This window comes from Aquarana catesbeiana, linkage group LG11 (genome assembly GCF_042186555.1).
Source record: "Aquarana catesbeiana isolate 2022-GZ linkage group LG11, ASM4218655v1, whole genome shotgun sequence".
In the NCBI taxonomy this organism is placed as follows: domain Eukaryota; kingdom Metazoa; phylum Chordata; class Amphibia; order Anura; family Ranidae; genus Aquarana; species Aquarana catesbeiana.
Window position 1 is genome coordinate 10,170,548 of NC_133334.1, and position 19,456 is coordinate 10,190,003.

Sequence of the window (19,456 nt, forward strand, 5' to 3'; positions counted from 1 at the left end):
ATACAGATCACAAGAACCTCGAATATTTAAGATCTGCTAAGAGACTGAAACCTCGACAAGCCCGGTGGGCCCTATTTTTCACACGTTTCTGTTTTCATATTACTTACCGGCCAGGAACCAAGAACGTAAAACCAGACGCGCTGTTGCGCATGTTTGATCATCCCAAAGAACCTTCTGTACCCGACACCATCCTGCCAGCAAATACTTTCTTACTCCTTCAGATGGACATCCTGTCCTTGATCAGAGAAGCATCACCAGAACCCTCAAGTCTTCAGGGACTTGCTTTAGCATCCCAAGATGGGTTATTATGGAAAGGAAGTCAAATATTTGTGCCAGAAGACATCCGAGTCAAAGTGCTGACTTTGTTGCATGATCACCCACTTGCAGGACATTTTGGGGTCCGTAAGACCCTTAAACTCGTGCAACACACGTTCTGGTGGCCTAACATGAAAGAATTTTGCAGAAAGTACGTCAGCTCCTGTTCTGTTTGCATTCAAAATAAAACTTCCAGGAACCGAGCTTGGGGACTGTTGAGGCCGTTGCCCATACCAGATAGGCCCTGGAGGATGATAGCAATGGACTTTATTGTTGAATTACCATGCTCAGAAGGATGTTCGGCGATCTTCGTGGTCGTCGATCGTCTGTCTAAAATGGCCCACTTTCTGCCCTTAAAGGGGACACCTTCTGCTGTAGAGACTGTCCGTGTGTTCATCAAGGAGATCGTCAGGCTGTACGGAGTTCCTGCAAATATAGTGTCCGATAGGGGGGTGCAGTTTACTTCACGCTTCTGGAAAGCCCTATGTGAAATACTGAAAATTGAATTAGCCCTGTCTTCAGCGTATCACCCCCAAACAAATGGGCAAACTGAACGGACAAATCAAACGCTAGAGCAATACATTAGGTGCTTTACCTCATTTGTACAGGACGATTGGGTGTCCCTACTACCTCTAGCAGAATTCGCTTATAATAATGCTAGCCACTCTGCCACGGGTCAGTCCCCGTTTTTTGCCAATTATGGTTTTCATGTGTCTTTCTTACCAGATTTTCTTCCAGAGTCCCCAGTTCCAGCGGTCCAGGACACAGTACAGTTCCTCAGTCACAACAACCGGATGCTACAGGAAGCGGTATCCAAGGCACAAGCAGACAGTAAGAGGATCTTCGATCAAAAGAGAAGAGGAGATCTAAATCTGCAGATTGGTGATAAGGTATGGCTGTCTACCAATAATATTAAACTAGCTTGTCCTTCCAAGAAGCTTGCTCCTAAGTTTATTGGGCCTTTTCCGGTAAAAAAGAAGATTAACAAAGTGTCTTATGAACTGTGTTTACCTGACTCACTTAAAATCCATCCTGTGTTCCATGTGTCATTATTGAAGCCTGCTGTAACCGATCCCTTCCCTAATAGGGGCACCAGGGTCCCCGAACCTGTCTTGGTGGACGGAAATGAGGAATATGAGGTGGAGGCTATCCTCGATTGCAGGAAGAGATTGGGGCAGGTACAGTTCTTGATCAAATGGAAAGGGTATGGTCCGGAGAATAATTCATGGGAACCCAATAACAATATTCACGCTGAACGTTTGATCCAGGCCTATTTCTCTGCTCATCCTGAGAAGAGGAGTTATCTGGGCATCCGGAGGCTGCCCGTTGGGAGGGGGCAATGTCAGGGACATGTTGGTGGTCATCGGGCTAACATGCGTGCACGTAGGTGCACGAGAGGCTTTTCCAGAGCAATTCAGCTGAATTCCCCACTGGGGGGCGCTGGCGCGCTTCCACGCGTTCGCGCGCCCGCCCGATCACGCTAGTGCTGTTTGGCGCCAAAGTCCCTTTAAAAAGGTGTCAGTTACTCCCATCAGGTGCTGTTCGTCTGCAGCTCTGCACCTGAGTTCCTGAATCCTGTCTGTTGTTACTATTATTATTGACCCGGCTCCGTCTGACTATTCTACTATCTCCTACCCGACCCGGCCTGCCTGACCTTGCTGATATACTGTTACCTGTTGCCGAACACCTGCCTGCCTGACTATTCTGTGATCATCCCTTCTGCCATATACCTGCCTGATCTCCTGCCAATATGGACTGTTTGACTCTGCTTTGCTTGTGTCCTGTGACGCTGCTCACCACCTGCTCTTCCAGCTCCAGGTTCTGCTGCTGCAATATCCTTCACCTGCCTGCTAACGGATCCGCTTCTGCATCCGCAATACAGCCTCCCCGAAGGAAGTCTCCTTAGCTCCTGTGTTGGCCGTCGCAATAAACCACATCAGGCACTCCTACCCACTGTGCTCAAGAGACCACTGTCCCCACTCCAGTGGCTCCTGAACCAGCGCTTAAGAGAGGTCTCCTTCTACCATTCGGGCTCAACTACCAGATACCTAACACGGTGCCTCAGAGAGGAGGGGGAGAGGAGCGAGGCTTCCTGCACCCACATCGCTGGACCCTGGGACAGGTGAGTGTCTGATTATTAAAAGTCAGCAGCTACACTTTTTGTAGCTGCTGACTTTTAAATGGGTGGAACTCCACTTTAAGGGAAAACAAAATCCAAACCCACATGGCTCTGTGTGAAAAAAGTGTTTGCCCCCCCCCCCCCATTAAAACATAACTTAACTCTGGTTTATCACACCTGAGTTCAATTTCTCTAGCCACACCCAGGCCTGATTACTGCCCCACCTGTTCGCAATCAAGAAATCACTTAAATAAGACTTGACTGACAAAAGTGAAGTAGACCAAACAATCCTCAAAAGCTACACATCATGTCGAGATCCAAAGAAATTCAGGAACAAATGAGAAAGAAAGTAATTGAGATCTATCAGTCTGGAAAAGGTTATAAAGCCATTTCTAAAGCTTTGGGACTCCAGCGAACAACAGTGAGAGCCATTATCCACAAATGGCGAATACATGGCGAATGGCGAACGCATGGAACAGTGGTGAATCTTCCCAGGATTGGGCAGCCAACCAAAATTACCCCAAGAGCACAGCAACGACTCATCCAAGAGGTCACAAAAGACCCCACAACAACATCCAAAAAACTGCAGGCCTCACTTGCCTTAGTTCAGGTCAGTGTTCATGACTCCACCATAAGAAAGAGACTGGCCAAAAATGGCCTGCATGGCAGAGTTCCCAGATGAAAACCACTGCTGAGCAAAAAGAACATAAAAGCTTGTCTCCGTTATGCCAGAAAACATCTTGATGATCCCCAAGACTTTTGGGAAAATACCTTGTGGACTGACGAGACAAAAGTTGAACATTTTGGAAGGTGTGTGTCCAATTACATTACTGGGTTAAAAGTAACACTGCATTTCAGAAAAAGAACATCATACCAACAGTAATGGTTGGGGTAGTGTGATGGTCTGGCGCTGTTTTGCTGCTTCAGGACCTGGAAGACTTGCTGTGATAAATGGAACCATGAATTCTGCTGTCTACCAACAATTCCTGAAGTGTAAGGTGCGGCCATCTGTTCGTGACCTCAAGAAAAACAAAATGAAGACTTTGAAGTGGCCTAGTCAAAGTCCTGACCTGAATCCTATTGAGATGCTGTGGCATGACCTTAAAAAGGCGGTTCATGCTCGAAAACCTTCCAATGTGGCTGAATTACAACAATCCAGCATAGATGAGTGGACCAAAATTCCTGCACAGCGCAGTAACAGACTCATTGCAAGTTATCGCAAACGCTTGATTGCAGTTTTTGCTGCAAAGGGTGGCCGAACCAGTTATTAGGTTTAGGGGGAAAACACTTTTTCTCACAGGGCCATGTGGGTTTGGATTTTGTTTTTCCTTAATGATAAAAACCTTCCTTTAAAAACTGCATGTTGTGTTTACTTGTGTTATCTTTGGCTAATATTTAGATTTGTTTGATGATCGAAAACATTAAAGTGGGACAAACGTGCAAAACAATAAATTATCAGGAAGGGGGCCAACGCTTTTTCACACAATTGTATATAACATATATAGTTGTATAGTTTTCATCTTATGCTTTTTCAGTTTTTTTCTGAACAGATTCCAAAATCTCAATGCTCAGAAACATGTTTGCCGGGGAGCCGAATTATTGTACAAGCTGGAATCCATCGATGCTGCTATAACTGCGTGTCATGTTCTGAGGGTGAAATATCTAATAAATCTGGTGTGTTGAAGTGGATTATTATTGATGATTCTAACAGATGCAGAATATTTATATAAATAAATATAAATATATATATATATATATATATATATATATATATATATCGTATTTATCGGCATATAACACACACTTTTTTCCCCTTAAAATCAGGGGAAAATCGTGGGTGCATGTTATACACCAATCCCTGCCGATCCCCCCCTAATTGTGAGCGGAGGAGCGAGCGCCGGCCGCTGATATACATACATAGCCAACTGTACTCGGCTAGGCTCGGCTAGCTCCGCTCACAGTCACGCCCAGTCCCGCCCTATGATGGACATAACACAGGGACTGAGCGTGACTGTGAGCGGAGCTAGCCGAGCACACTCGGCTATGTATGTATATCGGCGGTGCTCGGCTCCGCTCACAGTCATGCCCAGACCCGCCATTGGACCTGTGTTATGTCCATCATAGGGCGGGACTGGGCGGGACTGCGAGAGGAGCCGAGATACACAGGACCGGCTCTGTGTATCTCGGCGGCATCCTATTTAAACTGCAGTGACACTGACAAGGCTGCAGTGTCATTGGGCAAGGCTGCAAATGACACTGGCAAGGCTACAGATGGACACTGACAAGGCTGCAGGTGACACTGACAAGGCTGCAGATGGACACTGACAAGGCTGCAGGTGACACTGACAAGGCTGCAGATGGACACTGACAAGGCTGCAGATGGACACTGACAAGGCTGCAGATGGACACTGACAAGGCTACAGATTGACACTGACAAGGCTGCAAATGATCTGACAAGGCTGCAGATGGACACTGACAAGGCTGCAGATGGACACTGACAAGGCTACAGATTGACACTGACAGGGCTACAGATGGACACTGACAAGGCTACAGATGGACACTGACAAGGCTACAGATGGACACTGACAAGGCTACAGATGGACACTGACAAGGCTGCAAATGATCTGACAAGGCTGCAAATGACATCGACAAGGCTGCAGATGGACACTGATAAGGCTGCATTGATGAGTATTTAAATGTAATTTTTTTTCCTTAAAAAGTTTTTTTCTTTAAAATTCCCTCCTAAACTTGGGGCGTGTGTTATACGCCGATAAATACAGTATATACTGTATATATGTACAGTATATATTTACACACACACAGAGAATCAGCAGAGTGAATGTACTTAAAATGTCTATAGCAAAACACACAGAAACAACTCTTCCATCTGTGTATGTAGCTGTTTGCCTGGAGTTAAGCTTTAAAGTGATTGTAAAGTATTGTTTTTTTTTTCTCTAAAAATAACAAACATGTTATACTTACCTCCTCTGTGTAATGGTTTTGCACAGAGCAGTCCGGATCCTCCTCTTTTCGGGTCCCTCTTCGGCTCTCCTGGCCCCTCCCTCCTGTCCAAAGTGCCCCCCACAGCAAGGAACTTGCTATGGGGGCACCCGAGCCGAGTCACAGCTCCCTGTGTCCATTCAGACGCAGAGTCTCGGTTTGTCCCCACCCTCTCTCTCTCCTGATTGGCTAACTGACTTTGATTGACAACAGCAGGATCCAAGGGCTGCATTTCAGTCAATCAGGAGGACCACTGAGGCAATTGTGGACATTGCTGGAGAGAGATGGGGCTCAGGTAAGTATAAGGGGGGCTGAGGGAGGCTGCTACACACAGAAGGCTTTTTATCCTAATGCACAGAATGCACCTTCTGCCTTTACAACTCCTTTAACCACTTAAGCCCCGGACCATTTGGCTGGCAAAAGACCAGAGGGTTTTTTGCGATTCGGCACTGGGTCACTTTAACTGACAATTGCGCGGTCGTATGGCATGGCTCCCAAACAAAATTGATGTTCTTTTTTTCCCCACAAATAGAGCTTTCTTTTGGTGGTATTTGATCACCTCTGAGGTTTTTATTTTTTGCGCTATAAACAATAAAATAGCGTCAATTTTGAAAAAAACGCATTATGTTTTACTTTTTGCTATAATAAATATCCCCCAAAAATATATAAAAAAACATTTTTTTTCCCTCAGTTTAGGCCGATACGTATTCTTCTACATATTTTTGGTAAAAAAAAACGCAAAAAGCCTTTTTTGATTGGTTTGCGCAAAAGTTATAGCATCTACAAAATAGCGGTTCGTTTTATGGCATTTTTATTATTAAAGGTTTTTTTTTACTAGTAATGGCGGCGATCTGTGATTTTTATTGTGACTGCGACATTATGGCGGACACATCGGACAATTTTGACACATATTTGGCACCATTATCATTTTTACAGTGATCAGTGCTATAAAATTGCACCGATTACTGTAAAAATGACACTGGCAGTGAAGGGGTTAACCACTAGGGGGCTAGGGGGCTAGGAAGGGGTTAAGTGTGTCCTAGGGAGTGTTTCTAACGGTCAGGGGGCGTGGCTACGAGTGACACGTCACTGATTCAAAACGGGAACGGGACAGGCACTCTATGCTGACTGGTGATACGAGCTCGCCGCTCGTCTGAGTTAAGGAATCGTTTTATCTGTTTTTAATGTGAGTATTTTTGTATGCTAATAACCCAGCTTGTTGCCAACAATATCACACTATTTGGGACCTTCCTTTGTTCTTTCTCATTGGTGACCCCCTCTATATCCGTGGAGGGACTGAGCTCCCGTATGAGGCTATCGTTTATAGGACTAAAGGTTGTCGCCCCCATATACTGGTCTTATGTTGGTACCCCGTCACCTGGAAGGATCTAGCCCCTGCACCAGGAGAAAGGGCCGTTATTCCTAATATTGGTTTATGCTGTTACCCCATTACCTGAAGGTAAGGGGCCACTACTTATAAGTGTGTGGTGTGTTGCACGAAGAGGAAACATCACTGTGTATATTTGTTCCAGTCACCTCACCCCCTTCAAGAGGACTACTATATGTGCACTTTAATTTTGGACATTTTTAGTCATTTGTCACAAGGATTTTATGCGTGTTTGCACTAGTCACTTTGTCTATCTGTTTGCTTGTTGTGTGCCTGGTGTGCATTGTTTTACAAGCCCAGCTTTAGATTTAGTTCACTCATCTGTACTTCATTTATTAATTGGAGCTGTTAATTGCACTTTCATTCGCTGTTACTACCTTGTACATGTTTTTGGTCACATGAGGATTTATCTGCTATGTCACTAGTTATCATTGAATACTAGTATGATATCATAAGAACGGGAAGATGCTCCGTGACACGATCGTGGGACACCAGCGGACATCGAGTCCGTGGGTCCCGCGGACACGGTCACGGAGCTTGCGAGAGGGTCGCGCAACCACATGGCAGAAGATTTAAAGGGAAGTACCTCTACGCCCATTCTGTCGGCGTAAAAGTGCATGCACTGGTCGCTATGTGGTTAAAGATTAACTCCATTTTTGTTGATTAAAAAAGACTCCTCTCTTGGTGATCTACTATATGTACATTGCAGGGATTGCTGCAGATTCCTACCTTTTGTTATTCTGAAGAAATAGCCCTTTGTTTGTCTGTGTCCAAGTGAATGTGAATAGGAGTGACTTTATATATACAGTGGGGACAGAAAGTATTCAGACCCCCTTAAATTTTTCACTCTTTGTTATATTGCAGCCATTTGCTAAAATCATTTAAGTTCATTTTTTTTTCCTCATTAATGTACACACAGAACCCCATATTGACAGAAAAACACATTTTTGCAGATTTATTAAAAAAGAAAAACTGAAATATCACATGGTCCTAAGTATTCAGACCCTTTGCTGTGACACTCATATATTTAACTCAGGTGCTGTCCATTTCTTCTGATCATCCTTGAGATGGTTCTACACCTTCATTTGAGTCCAGCTGTGTTTGATTATACTGATTGGACTTGATTAGGAAAGCCACACACCTGTCTATATAAGACCTTACAGCTCACAGTGCATGTCAGAGCAAATGAGAATCATGAGGTCAAAGGAACAGCCTGAAGAACCTCAGAGACAGAATTGTGACAAGGCACAGATCTGGGCAAGGTTACAAAAGAAAATCTGCTGCACTTAAGGTTCCTAAGAGCACAGTGGCCTCCATAATCCTTAAATGGAAGACGTTTGGGATGACCAGAACCCTTCCTAGAGCTGGCCGTCCGGCCAAACTGAGCTATCGGGGGAGAAGAGCCTTGGTGAGAGAGGTAAAGAAGAACCCAAAGATCACTGTGGCTGAGCTCCAGAGATGCAGTCGGGAGATGGGAGAAAGTTGTAGAAAGTCAACCATCACTGCAGCCCTCCACCAGTCGGGGCTGTATGGCAGAGTGGCCCAACGGAAGCCTCTCCTCTGTGCAAGACACATGAAAGCCCGCATGGAGTTTGCTAAAAAACACCTGAAGGAATCCAAGATGGTGAGAAATAAGATTCTTTGGTCTGATGAGACTAAGATAGAACTTTTTGGCCTTAATTCTAAGCGGTATGTGTGTAGAAAACCAGGCACTGCTCATCACCTGTCCAATACAGTCCCAACAGTGAAGCATGGTGGTGGCAGCATCATGCTGTGGGGGTGTTTTTCAGCTGCTGGGACAGGACGACTGGTTGCAATCGAGGTAAAGATGAATGCAGCTAAGTACAGAGATATCCTTGACAAAAACCTTCTCCAGCGTGCTCAGGGCCTCAGACTGGGCCGAAGGTTTACCTTCCAATGAGACAATGACCCTAAGCACACAGCTAAAATAACGAAGGAGTGGCTTCACAACAACCTAGTGAATGTTCTTGAATGGCCCAGCCAGAGCCCTGACTTAAACCCAATTGAGCATCTCTGGAGAGACCTAAAAATGGCTGTCCACCAACGTTTACCATCCAACCTGACAGAACTGGAGAGGATCTGTAAGGAGGAATGGCAGAGGATCCCCAAATCCAGGTGTGAAAAACTTGTTGCATCTTTCCCAAAAAGACTCATCAAAAGGGGCTTCTACTAAATACTGAGCAAAGGGTCTGAATACTTAGGACCATGTGATATTTCAGGTTTTCTTTTTTAATAAATCTGCAAAAATGTCAACAATTCTGTGTTTTTCTGTCAATATGGGGTGCTGTGTGTACAATAATGAGGAAAAAAAAATGAACTTAAATGATTTTAGCAAATGGCTGCAATATAACAAAGGGTGAAAAATTTAAGGGGGTCTGAATACTTTCCATCCTCACTATATATATATATATATATATATATATATATATATATATATATATATATATATATATACACATGTGCAATCAAATTCGTTCTTTGTCAAAATTCAGCATATTCATTAATTCGGAAACATGCAAATTAACAGAAAACCATTTAACAAATTTTTCCGAAAACGAATTTTCGAAAAAAGAACGAAGATTCTAAAGAACGAAAATCAGAAATTCGAAAATCTAAAAATTAGAAAGAACCAAAATCCGAAAATAAGAACCAAAATCCGGAAAAACTAAAAAAACGAAAATCTGAGAATAAGAACGAAAATCCAAAAATTTGAGATCCAAAAGAACATATATATATATATATATATATATATATATATATATATATATATATATATATATATATAAATGTAATCATTTAATTAGAATATTAATAATAATAATAATAATAATAATAATAATAATAATAAAAACTATAATAATAGTTATAAACTATTCAATTATAGGTATTGGAATTTCCTTTCAAAACTTTCAATAAGCAAATGTATTCTCCCACCAAGAGCACACCAGGCACTCCTTACTTCTTATTGAAGCAGGGTCCCTAATAAGAATTTAGCAATTCAGAGAATACTGAAAGTCAGTCCTCTCTAGCCAGACTACCCCGGAACACCTTACCCTACATGGGTGAGAACCCCTGAGTACTCAACAATGTCTTTAAAACTGTCCCCTGTAAAGGGACCATGTGTCAGGGAAGTGCTGGCCATAGCACAGCTGAAGTTCCTAGGCAAAGACAGATACACATGCGCAGACCTGGTCCTGCAGGTGCCTGTCTTGCCGGGCACAGGCGAAAGCTCATGCGCATACATGCAAATATTCGCAAGTGCGAACGACTATGCGCATGAGCGCATGTTAGCCATTAATAGTGGCGCCAAATGGGCTATATAAGGGCATTGCTGTCTGATCTGCAGCTTTATCTATGTTCCTGTTAGTGTGCCCTGTATATTGTTTCCTGTGTTTGACCCGGCTTATCCTGACCATGCTTGCTTTCACCTGTCCTGACCTCGGCTTGCCTTAAGACTTTGTTATATCTGCCTGTTATTCTGTTGCCAACCTCTGCCTGCATATTGACCATTCTCTTCCTGTCATTCATGCTTGTATCTGATCATCCGTTGCTGACTTGGCATGTCTGACCCTGCATCCAGTTTTCCCTCTGTCCAGCTCTATATAGTACCTGGTGACGTCGATTAAAGGCACACTGTTGGACTGTTCACCCCTGGCCTCATGTGCTACTGTCCCAAGTGGGAAAGTGTGAGTGCCATTTTGTTTTTATCAATAACTGGCAAAACCTTTCTTATTGCATCAGATCTGTGCACTTTCTTTCTCTTTTTTATTGTCATTGCTATAGTTGGTGAATGTCCTCCAGTTCCTTTGGAGCTGCAAGATTGAGTATATAACAATGCCTGTTTTATGAACTTAAATTTATTGCTGCGGACTTTCACCATTCCCTCATCCCTGAGGATACGGCTTAAAGTGCTGTGTGCATTTTTCCTATCTTTTAATTTCTTTAACCACTTTCCACTATAGCTGAATGATGGCTACGGCATGGGCTTCCAGTGCCGGAAGGACGCCAAGTGATATGCTGCCCAGGGGGCACTCGAGCAATGCGCTCTGTGATAGCCACGTCTTTCCGACTCGGCTGATCACAGTACAGAGTAAAGGGCCAATCGCAGCGGGTCCTTTACCATGTGATCAGCTGTCAGCCAATAACAGCTGATCATGGGAGTAACCAAGCCGGTTATCTGCTTTTTTTCTCCTCGCGAGAGAAGAAGAAAGACGGTAACTGGCTTCTATTACAGGGACATCGGCCCCTGCCTCAGTGCCTGCCAGTGTTGCTAATCAGTGCCTATCAGTGTCCACCAGTGCCACCTATCAGTGCCCACCAGTGCTGCCAATCAGTGCCCATCAGTGCCACACCACCAGTGTCACTTGTCAGTGCTGCCTATCAGTGCTGCATACCAGTGCCTATCAGTGCCCATCAGTGCCACCTATCAGTGCCCACCAGTTCAACCTATCAGTGCCCACCAGTGCTGCCAATCAGTGCCCATCAGTGCCTCACCACCAGTGTCACCTGTCAGTGCTGCCTATCAGTGCCGCATACCAGTGCCTATCAGTGCTCACCAGTGCTGCCAATCATTACCCATCAGTGCCTCACCACCAGTGTCAACTGTCAGTGCTGCCTATCAGAGCCAAATATAAACAGATTAAAGAACAGCCAATGCCATGATGATCTGTTTACCACATTATATATACAGTACATAAAAAAAACAAAAAATGTATAAGAATGGGCATTTGTTTTAAATTCACATCAAAAAAGTCTGTGAACAAATTAAAATGGTTGTAAACCCTTCCATATACTCAGTGATGGGACTGACCTCAGGTGATACACAGAGAATTTTTACAGCTTGTCTGAGGTTTCAGAAAACAGGGGTCGGGGAGCTGAAATTACACTCTGCAGAGCTCAGTGAGGAGAGCTCTGATTGGAGAGAAGAGATACACCCTCCTTCACACAACACACAGGAACAGAGCTGAGGCTGTTAATCACAGGCTGTGCTCTGAAGCTCCCTCCCCTGTCAACCTATTTTTCTTGGTGTCAGGAAAACTTGTCAGAAGGGACTCATGCTGACAGCAGAGGAAGGGGACAGACAGACATGCCACTTAGTGTTCTGGATTGGGACAAGCACACACTATAGAGGGATAGGCTTTGCTCATATTTCATGTCTGAGGTTTACAACAACTTTAACATACATATAAAATAAAGTCAATTCATTAAAATTAATCAAGTTCTTGATTGCACAAGTGTAAATGTTCTTTTTTTTAAATGTTTTTTAGATAGTGAAAACTGTATTAGATGTCTGGTTTACGAGTGGCCCAATGAGAAGAAGGATCTGTGCATTCCCAGACTGGAAGACTTTCTTTCCTTCAGAATGGAGGCCATCACCATTGTTGCTATATCATTCTCTGTTCTGTTTCACATAAAAACAGTTTTGATAATCGCAGTTTTTATTCTGTTTCGTGACACACCAGTTGTTAAAGCCAATAACAAGAGCCTCAGCTTTGTCCTTCTGGTCTCCATCATGTTGGGTTTCCTCTGTGTGTTCCTCTTCTTGGGTCGCCCTTTGGATATAACCTGCCAGCTACGCCAAACTACTTTTGCAGTCCTTTTCTCAGTAGCAGAATCATCTATATTGGCCAAGACTCTTGTGGTTTGCATTGCTTTTAAAGCCACCAAACCTGGAAGTAGATGGCAAAAATGGATTGGGGGCAGAGTGCCCAGTTATGTTGTTGTCACTTGTTCTTCTGTCCAAATGTTGATTTGTCTTCTTTGGTCAACACTCTCACCACCGTACCAAAAACTGGACACACATTCTTATCATGGAAGGATTATTGTTCAGTGTAATGAAGGGTCAGTTATCGGGTTCTTCTCTGTCCTGGGATATATGGGGATCCTGGCTGCTGTTAGTTTTATTATAGCTTTTTTGGCCAGGACTTTACCGGACAGTTTTAATGAAGCCAAATACATCACCTTCAGCATGCTGGTGTTCTGCAGTGTCTGGATTGCCATGATCCCGGCCTATCTGAGCACCAAAGGGAAATATATGGTGGCTGTAGAGATCTTTGCCATACTGGCATCAAATGCTGGACTGCTAGGATGCATATTTTATCCTAAATGTTATATCATTGTATGCAAACCAAATCTGAACAAGAAAATTAGTTTGCTTGACAACAGAAAAAAAGTAGTTGGGTATATCAAATAGGTTCATATCATGGTTCATACTTGTTCCTGCCACCCCTCCTCATCCACCATCCCTCTCTTCCAATAACTTCACTTGGATTCAGCCACCCTTAGAATAAAATGTAGTGCTGCAGACTCCATTCTCTTAAAGTCTCTTTCTTATTCTGTTAGATTAAAGGAGTTGTAAAAGCAGAAGGTGCATTCAGTGCATTATAGGGGTTGTAAACCCTCAAGTTTTACATACTATGCATTAAGGTGAAAAACCTCCTGTGGTGCAGCAGCCCCCCTTTTACTTATCTGAACCCTGTCTTTCCAGCGATGGGGATGAGCACACCAGCCCCAGCCGGTGTCTCGGGCCCTGATTGGGTAGATTGATAGCAGTGCAGCCATTGGCTCCCGCTGCTGTTAATCAAATCCAATGACATGGGAACCGGGGGGGTGGGGCCAAGTCCTGCTGTCTGTCAATGGATGCAGTAGCAGGAAATGTGAGTGCGCCCGCACAAGTGCCCCGAGGGAGAGCAGCTCTCCAATGGGGCAGTCGAGAAGAGGAGGAGCCAGGAGCGCCGCTGAAGGACACCAGAAGAGGAGGATTGGGGCCACTCTGTGCAAAACCAACTGCACAGAGGAGGTAAGTATGACATGTTTGTTTTTTTTTTTTGTTTTTTAAAAGAACCTTTATATATCCTTTAACTACTTACAGACCGCCCGCCGTAGTTGTATGTCCTCTGTTTGAAGGGGAATACCGTTGTTACTCAGCGTAACATTATCTTTCACAATACAAAAAAAATTAGGCTAACTTTACTGTTGTCTTATTTTGTAATTGAAAAAAGCTTCTGTGTGTAGCAGCCTCTACAGCACCCCCCTAATTACTTACCTGAGCCCCTTCTCTCTCCAGTGATGTTCACGAATGTCTAAGCCATCTGGGACACTTCTCCTAATTGGCTGAGACACAGCAGCGGCGCCATTGGCTACCACGGCTATCAAGTCAGTCAGCCAATCAGGGGAGAAAGGGGACGGGGCCAGGGCGGGGCTCTGACTCAGATCGGGTGCCCCAATAGGAAGCTGCTTGCTGCGGGGGCACTCGATAGGAGGGAGGGGCCAGGAGCAGCAAAGAGGAACCCGAGAAAAGTAGGTTTCCGGGCTGCTCTGTGCAAAACCAACTGCACAGAGGAGGTAAGTATAACATGTTTGTTATTAAATTTTTTTAAACTAGACTTTACAAGCACTTTAACCTCCACCTATAACATTTGGAAACAGTCCTTTAAAATTGCCCATCCATCTGCCTCTCCTCCCAAACCATTTATCACTAAGTGACCAAATCTCATCACTTCCAGCCACAGCCATCTCTCTTAAAGTGTATCTAAAGTGTATCTAAAGATAAAAATGTTTTTTTTCTAATATTGGATAGCTTATGGAAGGGTTAGAACCCATGTGATTTTCTTTATAGCTACCTGCATTCCCATTAGGGAGATTAACCCTCTTTTTATTTTTCCATTGTTTCCGGGGTGGAAAGAGAAAAAATATCTTTCAATGGGAACACATGGTTCAGGGACAATTGTCTAAGAGGGGATTTTCCTAACTTTGATTTCTTCTCACTCAGTTGCATCTACAGAATAGGAAGTGAAGGAAAACCTTTCCAATGGGACACAGACAGCAAAAAAATAAATAAAAAATAAATAAAAAAATAATGAATGTATCTTTTGCATCTCTTATGCCGCGTACACATGATCGGAAATGCTGCCAGCAAAACTCCGATGAGAGCTTTTTGTCGGAAAATGCGACTGTGTGTATGCTCCATCGGTCTTTTGCTGGCGGAATTCCAGCCAGCAAAAGATTGAGAGCATGTTCTCTATTTTTTGGTCGGGAAAAGTTCCTATCCGAAAATGCGATCGTCTGTATGCAATTTGGACACACAAAAAGCGACGCATGCTCTGAAACAATTTGACGCATGCTCGGAAGCATTGAACTTCATTTTCTCGGCTTTTTATAGTGTTGTACGTCACCGCGTTCTTGACGGTCGAAAATTCAGAGAACTTTTGTGTGACCGTGTGTATGCAAGGCAAGCTTGAGCGGAATTCCGTAGGAAAAACCATCCAAGTTTTTTCCGATGGAAATTCTGCTCGTGTGACTGCAAGGTTTGGTTCTCCTATCTTATGTTTTATTATTTGTTTTTGTCTCTGACTTTGTAAGTTTTAACTCTTTCATTATTTAATATATAGCTTTGTGTAATAAAGGAAAATATATAGTCCTATTATTTCGTATTAACTGTCCTACCATTTTAAGTATGGCAGGATCACATTTGTTTTGTTGATTATAACTTTATCATATAAAATCAGACAACCTTATATATACAATGCTCAAAAAAAAGGAACACTTTTTAATCAGGATATAGCATCAAGTCAAATAAACTCCTGGGATATTGATCTGGTCAGGTAAGTAGCAGAGGGGGTTGTTAATCAGTTTCAGCTGCTTTGGTGTTAATGAAATTAACAACAGGGGCACTAGATGGGGAACAATGAGATGACCTCCAAACCAGGAATGGTTTTAGAGGTGGAGGCCAATGACATTTTTTTTCCTACTCAACTTTTCTGAGTGTTTTTCACTAGCTTTGCATTTGGCTAGGGTCAGTGTCACTTCTGGTAGCATGAGGCCTTACCTGGACCCTATAAAGGTTGCACAGGCAGTCCAACTCCTCCAGGATGGCACATCAATACGTGCCATTGCCAGAAGGTTTGCTGTGTCTCCCTGCCCTGCACAGTCTCAAGAGCATGGAGGAGATTCCAGGAGACGGGCAGTTACTCTAGGAGAGCTGGAGAGGGCTATAGAAGGTCCTTAATCCATCAGCAGGACCGGTCTCTGCTCCTTTGTGCAAGGAGGAACAGGAAGGGCATTGCCAGAGCCCTACAAAATGACCTCCACAAGGCCACTGTTGTGAATGTCTCTGACTAAACAATCAGAAACAGTCTTCATGGGGGAGGCCCTCCTTTAGTGGGTCCTGTGCTCACTGCCTGGCACAGTGGAGCTCGATTGGCATTTGCCATAGGACTCCAAACTTGGCAGGTCCGCCACTGGCGCCCTGTGCTTTTCACAGATGAGAGCAGGTTCACCCTGAGTACATGTGACAGATGTAAAAGGTCATGTGGCAAAAGTATGCAGCCAGTTCCTGTTGGATGAAGGAAATAATAACAATGAATGGCCCCCACGCTCGCCTGACCTAAATCCATTAGAACACCTCTGGGACATTATGTGTCGGTCCAACCAAGGCCGCCAGGTTGCACCTTAGTCTGTTCAGGAGCTCAGTGATGCCCTGGTCCAGATCTGGGAGGAAATAACCCTGGACACCATCCGTCGTCTTATTAGGAGCATGTCCTCACATTGTCAGGCATGCATACAAGCACATGGGGGCCATACAAACTACTAAGGACCATTTTGAGTTATTGCAATGAAATTTCAGCAAAATGGACTAGCCTGCTGCATCATTTTTTCACTTTGATTTTCGAGGTTTCTTTGAATTCAGCCCTTTGTAGGTTGTTCATGTTCATTTCCATCAAATGATGTGGCATCCTTTCCTTCTGAACACATTACTCAGTCTATATCAGTATAGATATCCAGGCTATGTCCATTATCAGTGTTAGGAGGCTACCAAAATAAAAATCAGATAGACGAAGGGAGTAGAAGGAAGTATGAGAAAGGGGAGAGCCAAGAGGAGAGAAACAAGGGAATTGAGAGGGATGTGGGACCCCGGGTACCTCTAGAGGAGGACAAAAATGTAATGTTGATAAAGGTCTAGGCAGTTGTCAATCATGGGAGCAATAGGGACTTGTCAAAATTAGGTGGGAGATAGTGTGTCACCCACGGTGCCCAGAGGGCTTCATATTTCATGATTTTGTCCATAAGACTACAGAGGATAGGGGTCTTCCATGCCTTAGAAATAATCTATTTAGCTCCCGTTGTGATCAGTTGGAGGGGTTTGAATTGGCGTTGGTTCAATTCTGGGGGTTTCAAATTTAGAAGTGCGACAGCCGGGGTTTGGAGGGATGGGTATGGTAAAAAGCATGGAGAGCATGTTAAATAGTTAAGACCAGAAGGCTTGGGTTATCGGACATGTCCACCAGATGTGCAGGAAGGTACCCTGTGTTGGACAGCCTCTGAAACAGTTGGAGGAGTAGTGGGGAACAAACTTGGCGATCCTGGCGGGGACCAAGTACCAACAAGTGAGCACTTTGTAGTTGATTTTTAGTGCCACTATATTCTGTGAAGAGGACTTAGTGGCTTGCCATATGTGATTCCAGTCTGCTAGGTCTAGTGACCGTTCCAATTCTCTTTCCCCCTTTGCGACATAGGACAGGGGGGTGGAAGTACCACTGTGTAGAAGGTATGGAACGAAGATTAGGTCATACCGGTGGGGGTCCCTTTTACAGGTTTGCTCGAATAAGGACATGGAGCAGACCGAGGAGTCCCTTGGAAGTAAGGATGTAAGGAAATGCTTAATTTGAAGGTAACAGAATGTTTCTGAAGGCAGAAGGTTATGCGTTTTACTAAGAATAGTGAGTGATTTGATTCCAGTAGAAGTCATAAATTTATAGGCATGAATTAGGATTGCTGAGGACCAAGCCTAGAAAGAGGAAGGAGAGGACCAAGCTGGATAGAAAGCTGGGTTGTGGAGGAAGAATAGCATGGGGTTGTGAGGTGATTGAAGGGTGTGACTGGATTTAGGCTGGTGCCATAGGGAAAGAGATTGTCGAGTGATCCGGTTGAGTATGGTGCGACGATCTGCGGGTCAGAGCCAGAGGAGTTCAGCAACTGAGAGGGGGTCGCATTCTATTGACTCTACGGCTACCCACAGGGGTATTTCAGAGGTGGCATGATACTTGGGAGTTGGGCTAATTGTGCAGCATAGAAATAGTTTGTGAAGTTGGGGAGACCCAAGCCACTGCCTAACTTTGGTTTGTAAAGTGTATAGCGGGGAATGTGGAGTCTAGTGGAGCTCCTGATATATGGGGAAGTTTGTCGTTGCAGTATGCAGAGGTAGTAACCCAGTACTGGGATGGGTAGCACCCTAAAGAGGTATAGACTCTTTGGGATGATGGCCATTTTGACCAATGTGATTCTCCCCAGCCATGCTAGCAAAAGATTAGACCATTTGAACATAAGGTTGGTGGATGTGTCAACATGGGAGGGTAATTAGCTGAGTAGAGGTTCGATAGATTAGCTGTTAGTTTGATACCTAGGTAGGGGATAGAAAGGGAGGACCAGGGGAATTGTAGAGCTTTTCACAGGTGGGCTAGCTCAGTAGGGGGTATGGAGATGTTGAAAGCTGTTGATTTAAGTGGGTTAACTCTAATGCCCCGTACACACGATCGGACATTGATCGGACATTCTGACAACAAAATCCATGGATTTTTTCCGACGGATGTTGGCTCAAACTTGTTTTGCGTACACATGGTCACACAAAGTTGTCGGAATTTCCTTTTGCCAAGAACGTGGTGTCATACACCACGTACAACGAGACTAGAAAAGGCCAGTTCAGAACCAAGCGCTGCACCCTTTGGGCTCCTTTTGCTAATCTCGTGTTAGTAAAAGTTTGGTGAGAGACGATTCGCGCTTTTTCAGACTCGTGGTTTTCAGATCATTTTCTGCTGTTCAGTTTGTGCTTGTGGGTTTGTATCTGCTCTTCAGTGCGTGCAGCAAGTGACGCGTGACTCTTGTCATTCTGTTCTTGTTCGTTCGTTACTGTTTTTCAGGTCGCTCTTCACAGGACTTGCTGTTCTTCAGTGCGTTCTGTTACTTAGTTATGAGCAGCCGACCGTTTTCTAGCCATGTTACATATACGTACTCCTCGTAGAGTTCATGCTGTGCGGGGGCTTGGTGTTGGGGTCCTGACCTTGACACAAGTCCAGTCCATGAACAGGGTGAGGAGGAGTTCATGGACCAAGAATTGGTTGCTTCAGCGTGACCAGTTATGTCATAAGCCTTTGCTCCGTGAGATCCGTGAGAATAATCCTGATGATTTCAGGAACTTTCTCCGGATGACGGACCCCGTATTTCACCGTTTGTTGGCTTTGCTGACCCCCTATATCAGCAGGCAGGATACCTGCATGAGGCAAGCCATCACTCCGGAGCAGAGGCTAGTCACCACCCTGCGGTACTTGGCGACAGAGAGAAGCCTGCAGGACTCGAAGTTCTCGACAGGCATCTCCCCCAGGCTCTGGGGATCATTATCCCAGAGACCTGTTCTGCCATCATACAGGTCCTGCAGAAGGAGTATATTAAGGTAAGATTTTTATCCTTTAACATCACATGTTATTGTATTTAATGTTTGCTAATATATTGTATTTCCTTCCTCATTCCCTAATTACCATGATTGTAATATGCTGTGAATGTCCCCTTTGTCCTCATGCATGCTTGATATTTTTGTAATTATTTTTTTGTCCTTCATATAT

The 19,456-nt window shown here is 44.2% G+C and overlaps 1 protein-coding gene across 1 annotated transcript in view; it reads left to right on the forward strand.

The window, feature by feature from the left end:
* The window catches only part of LOC141112909 (vomeronasal type-2 receptor 26-like), a 91,282-nt gene extending 78,247 nt beyond the window's left edge, over positions 1–13,035 (forward strand). The window contains exons 5-6 of the mRNA XM_073606012.1: positions 3,985–4,108; positions 12,110–13,035. Of these exons, the coding sequence (XP_073462113.1) occupies positions 3,985–4,108; positions 12,110–13,035 (1,050 nt within the window). The remainder of the gene's footprint in view (positions 1–3,984; positions 4,109–12,109) is intronic.
* The last annotated feature ends 6,421 nt before the right edge of the window (positions 13,036–19,456 follow it).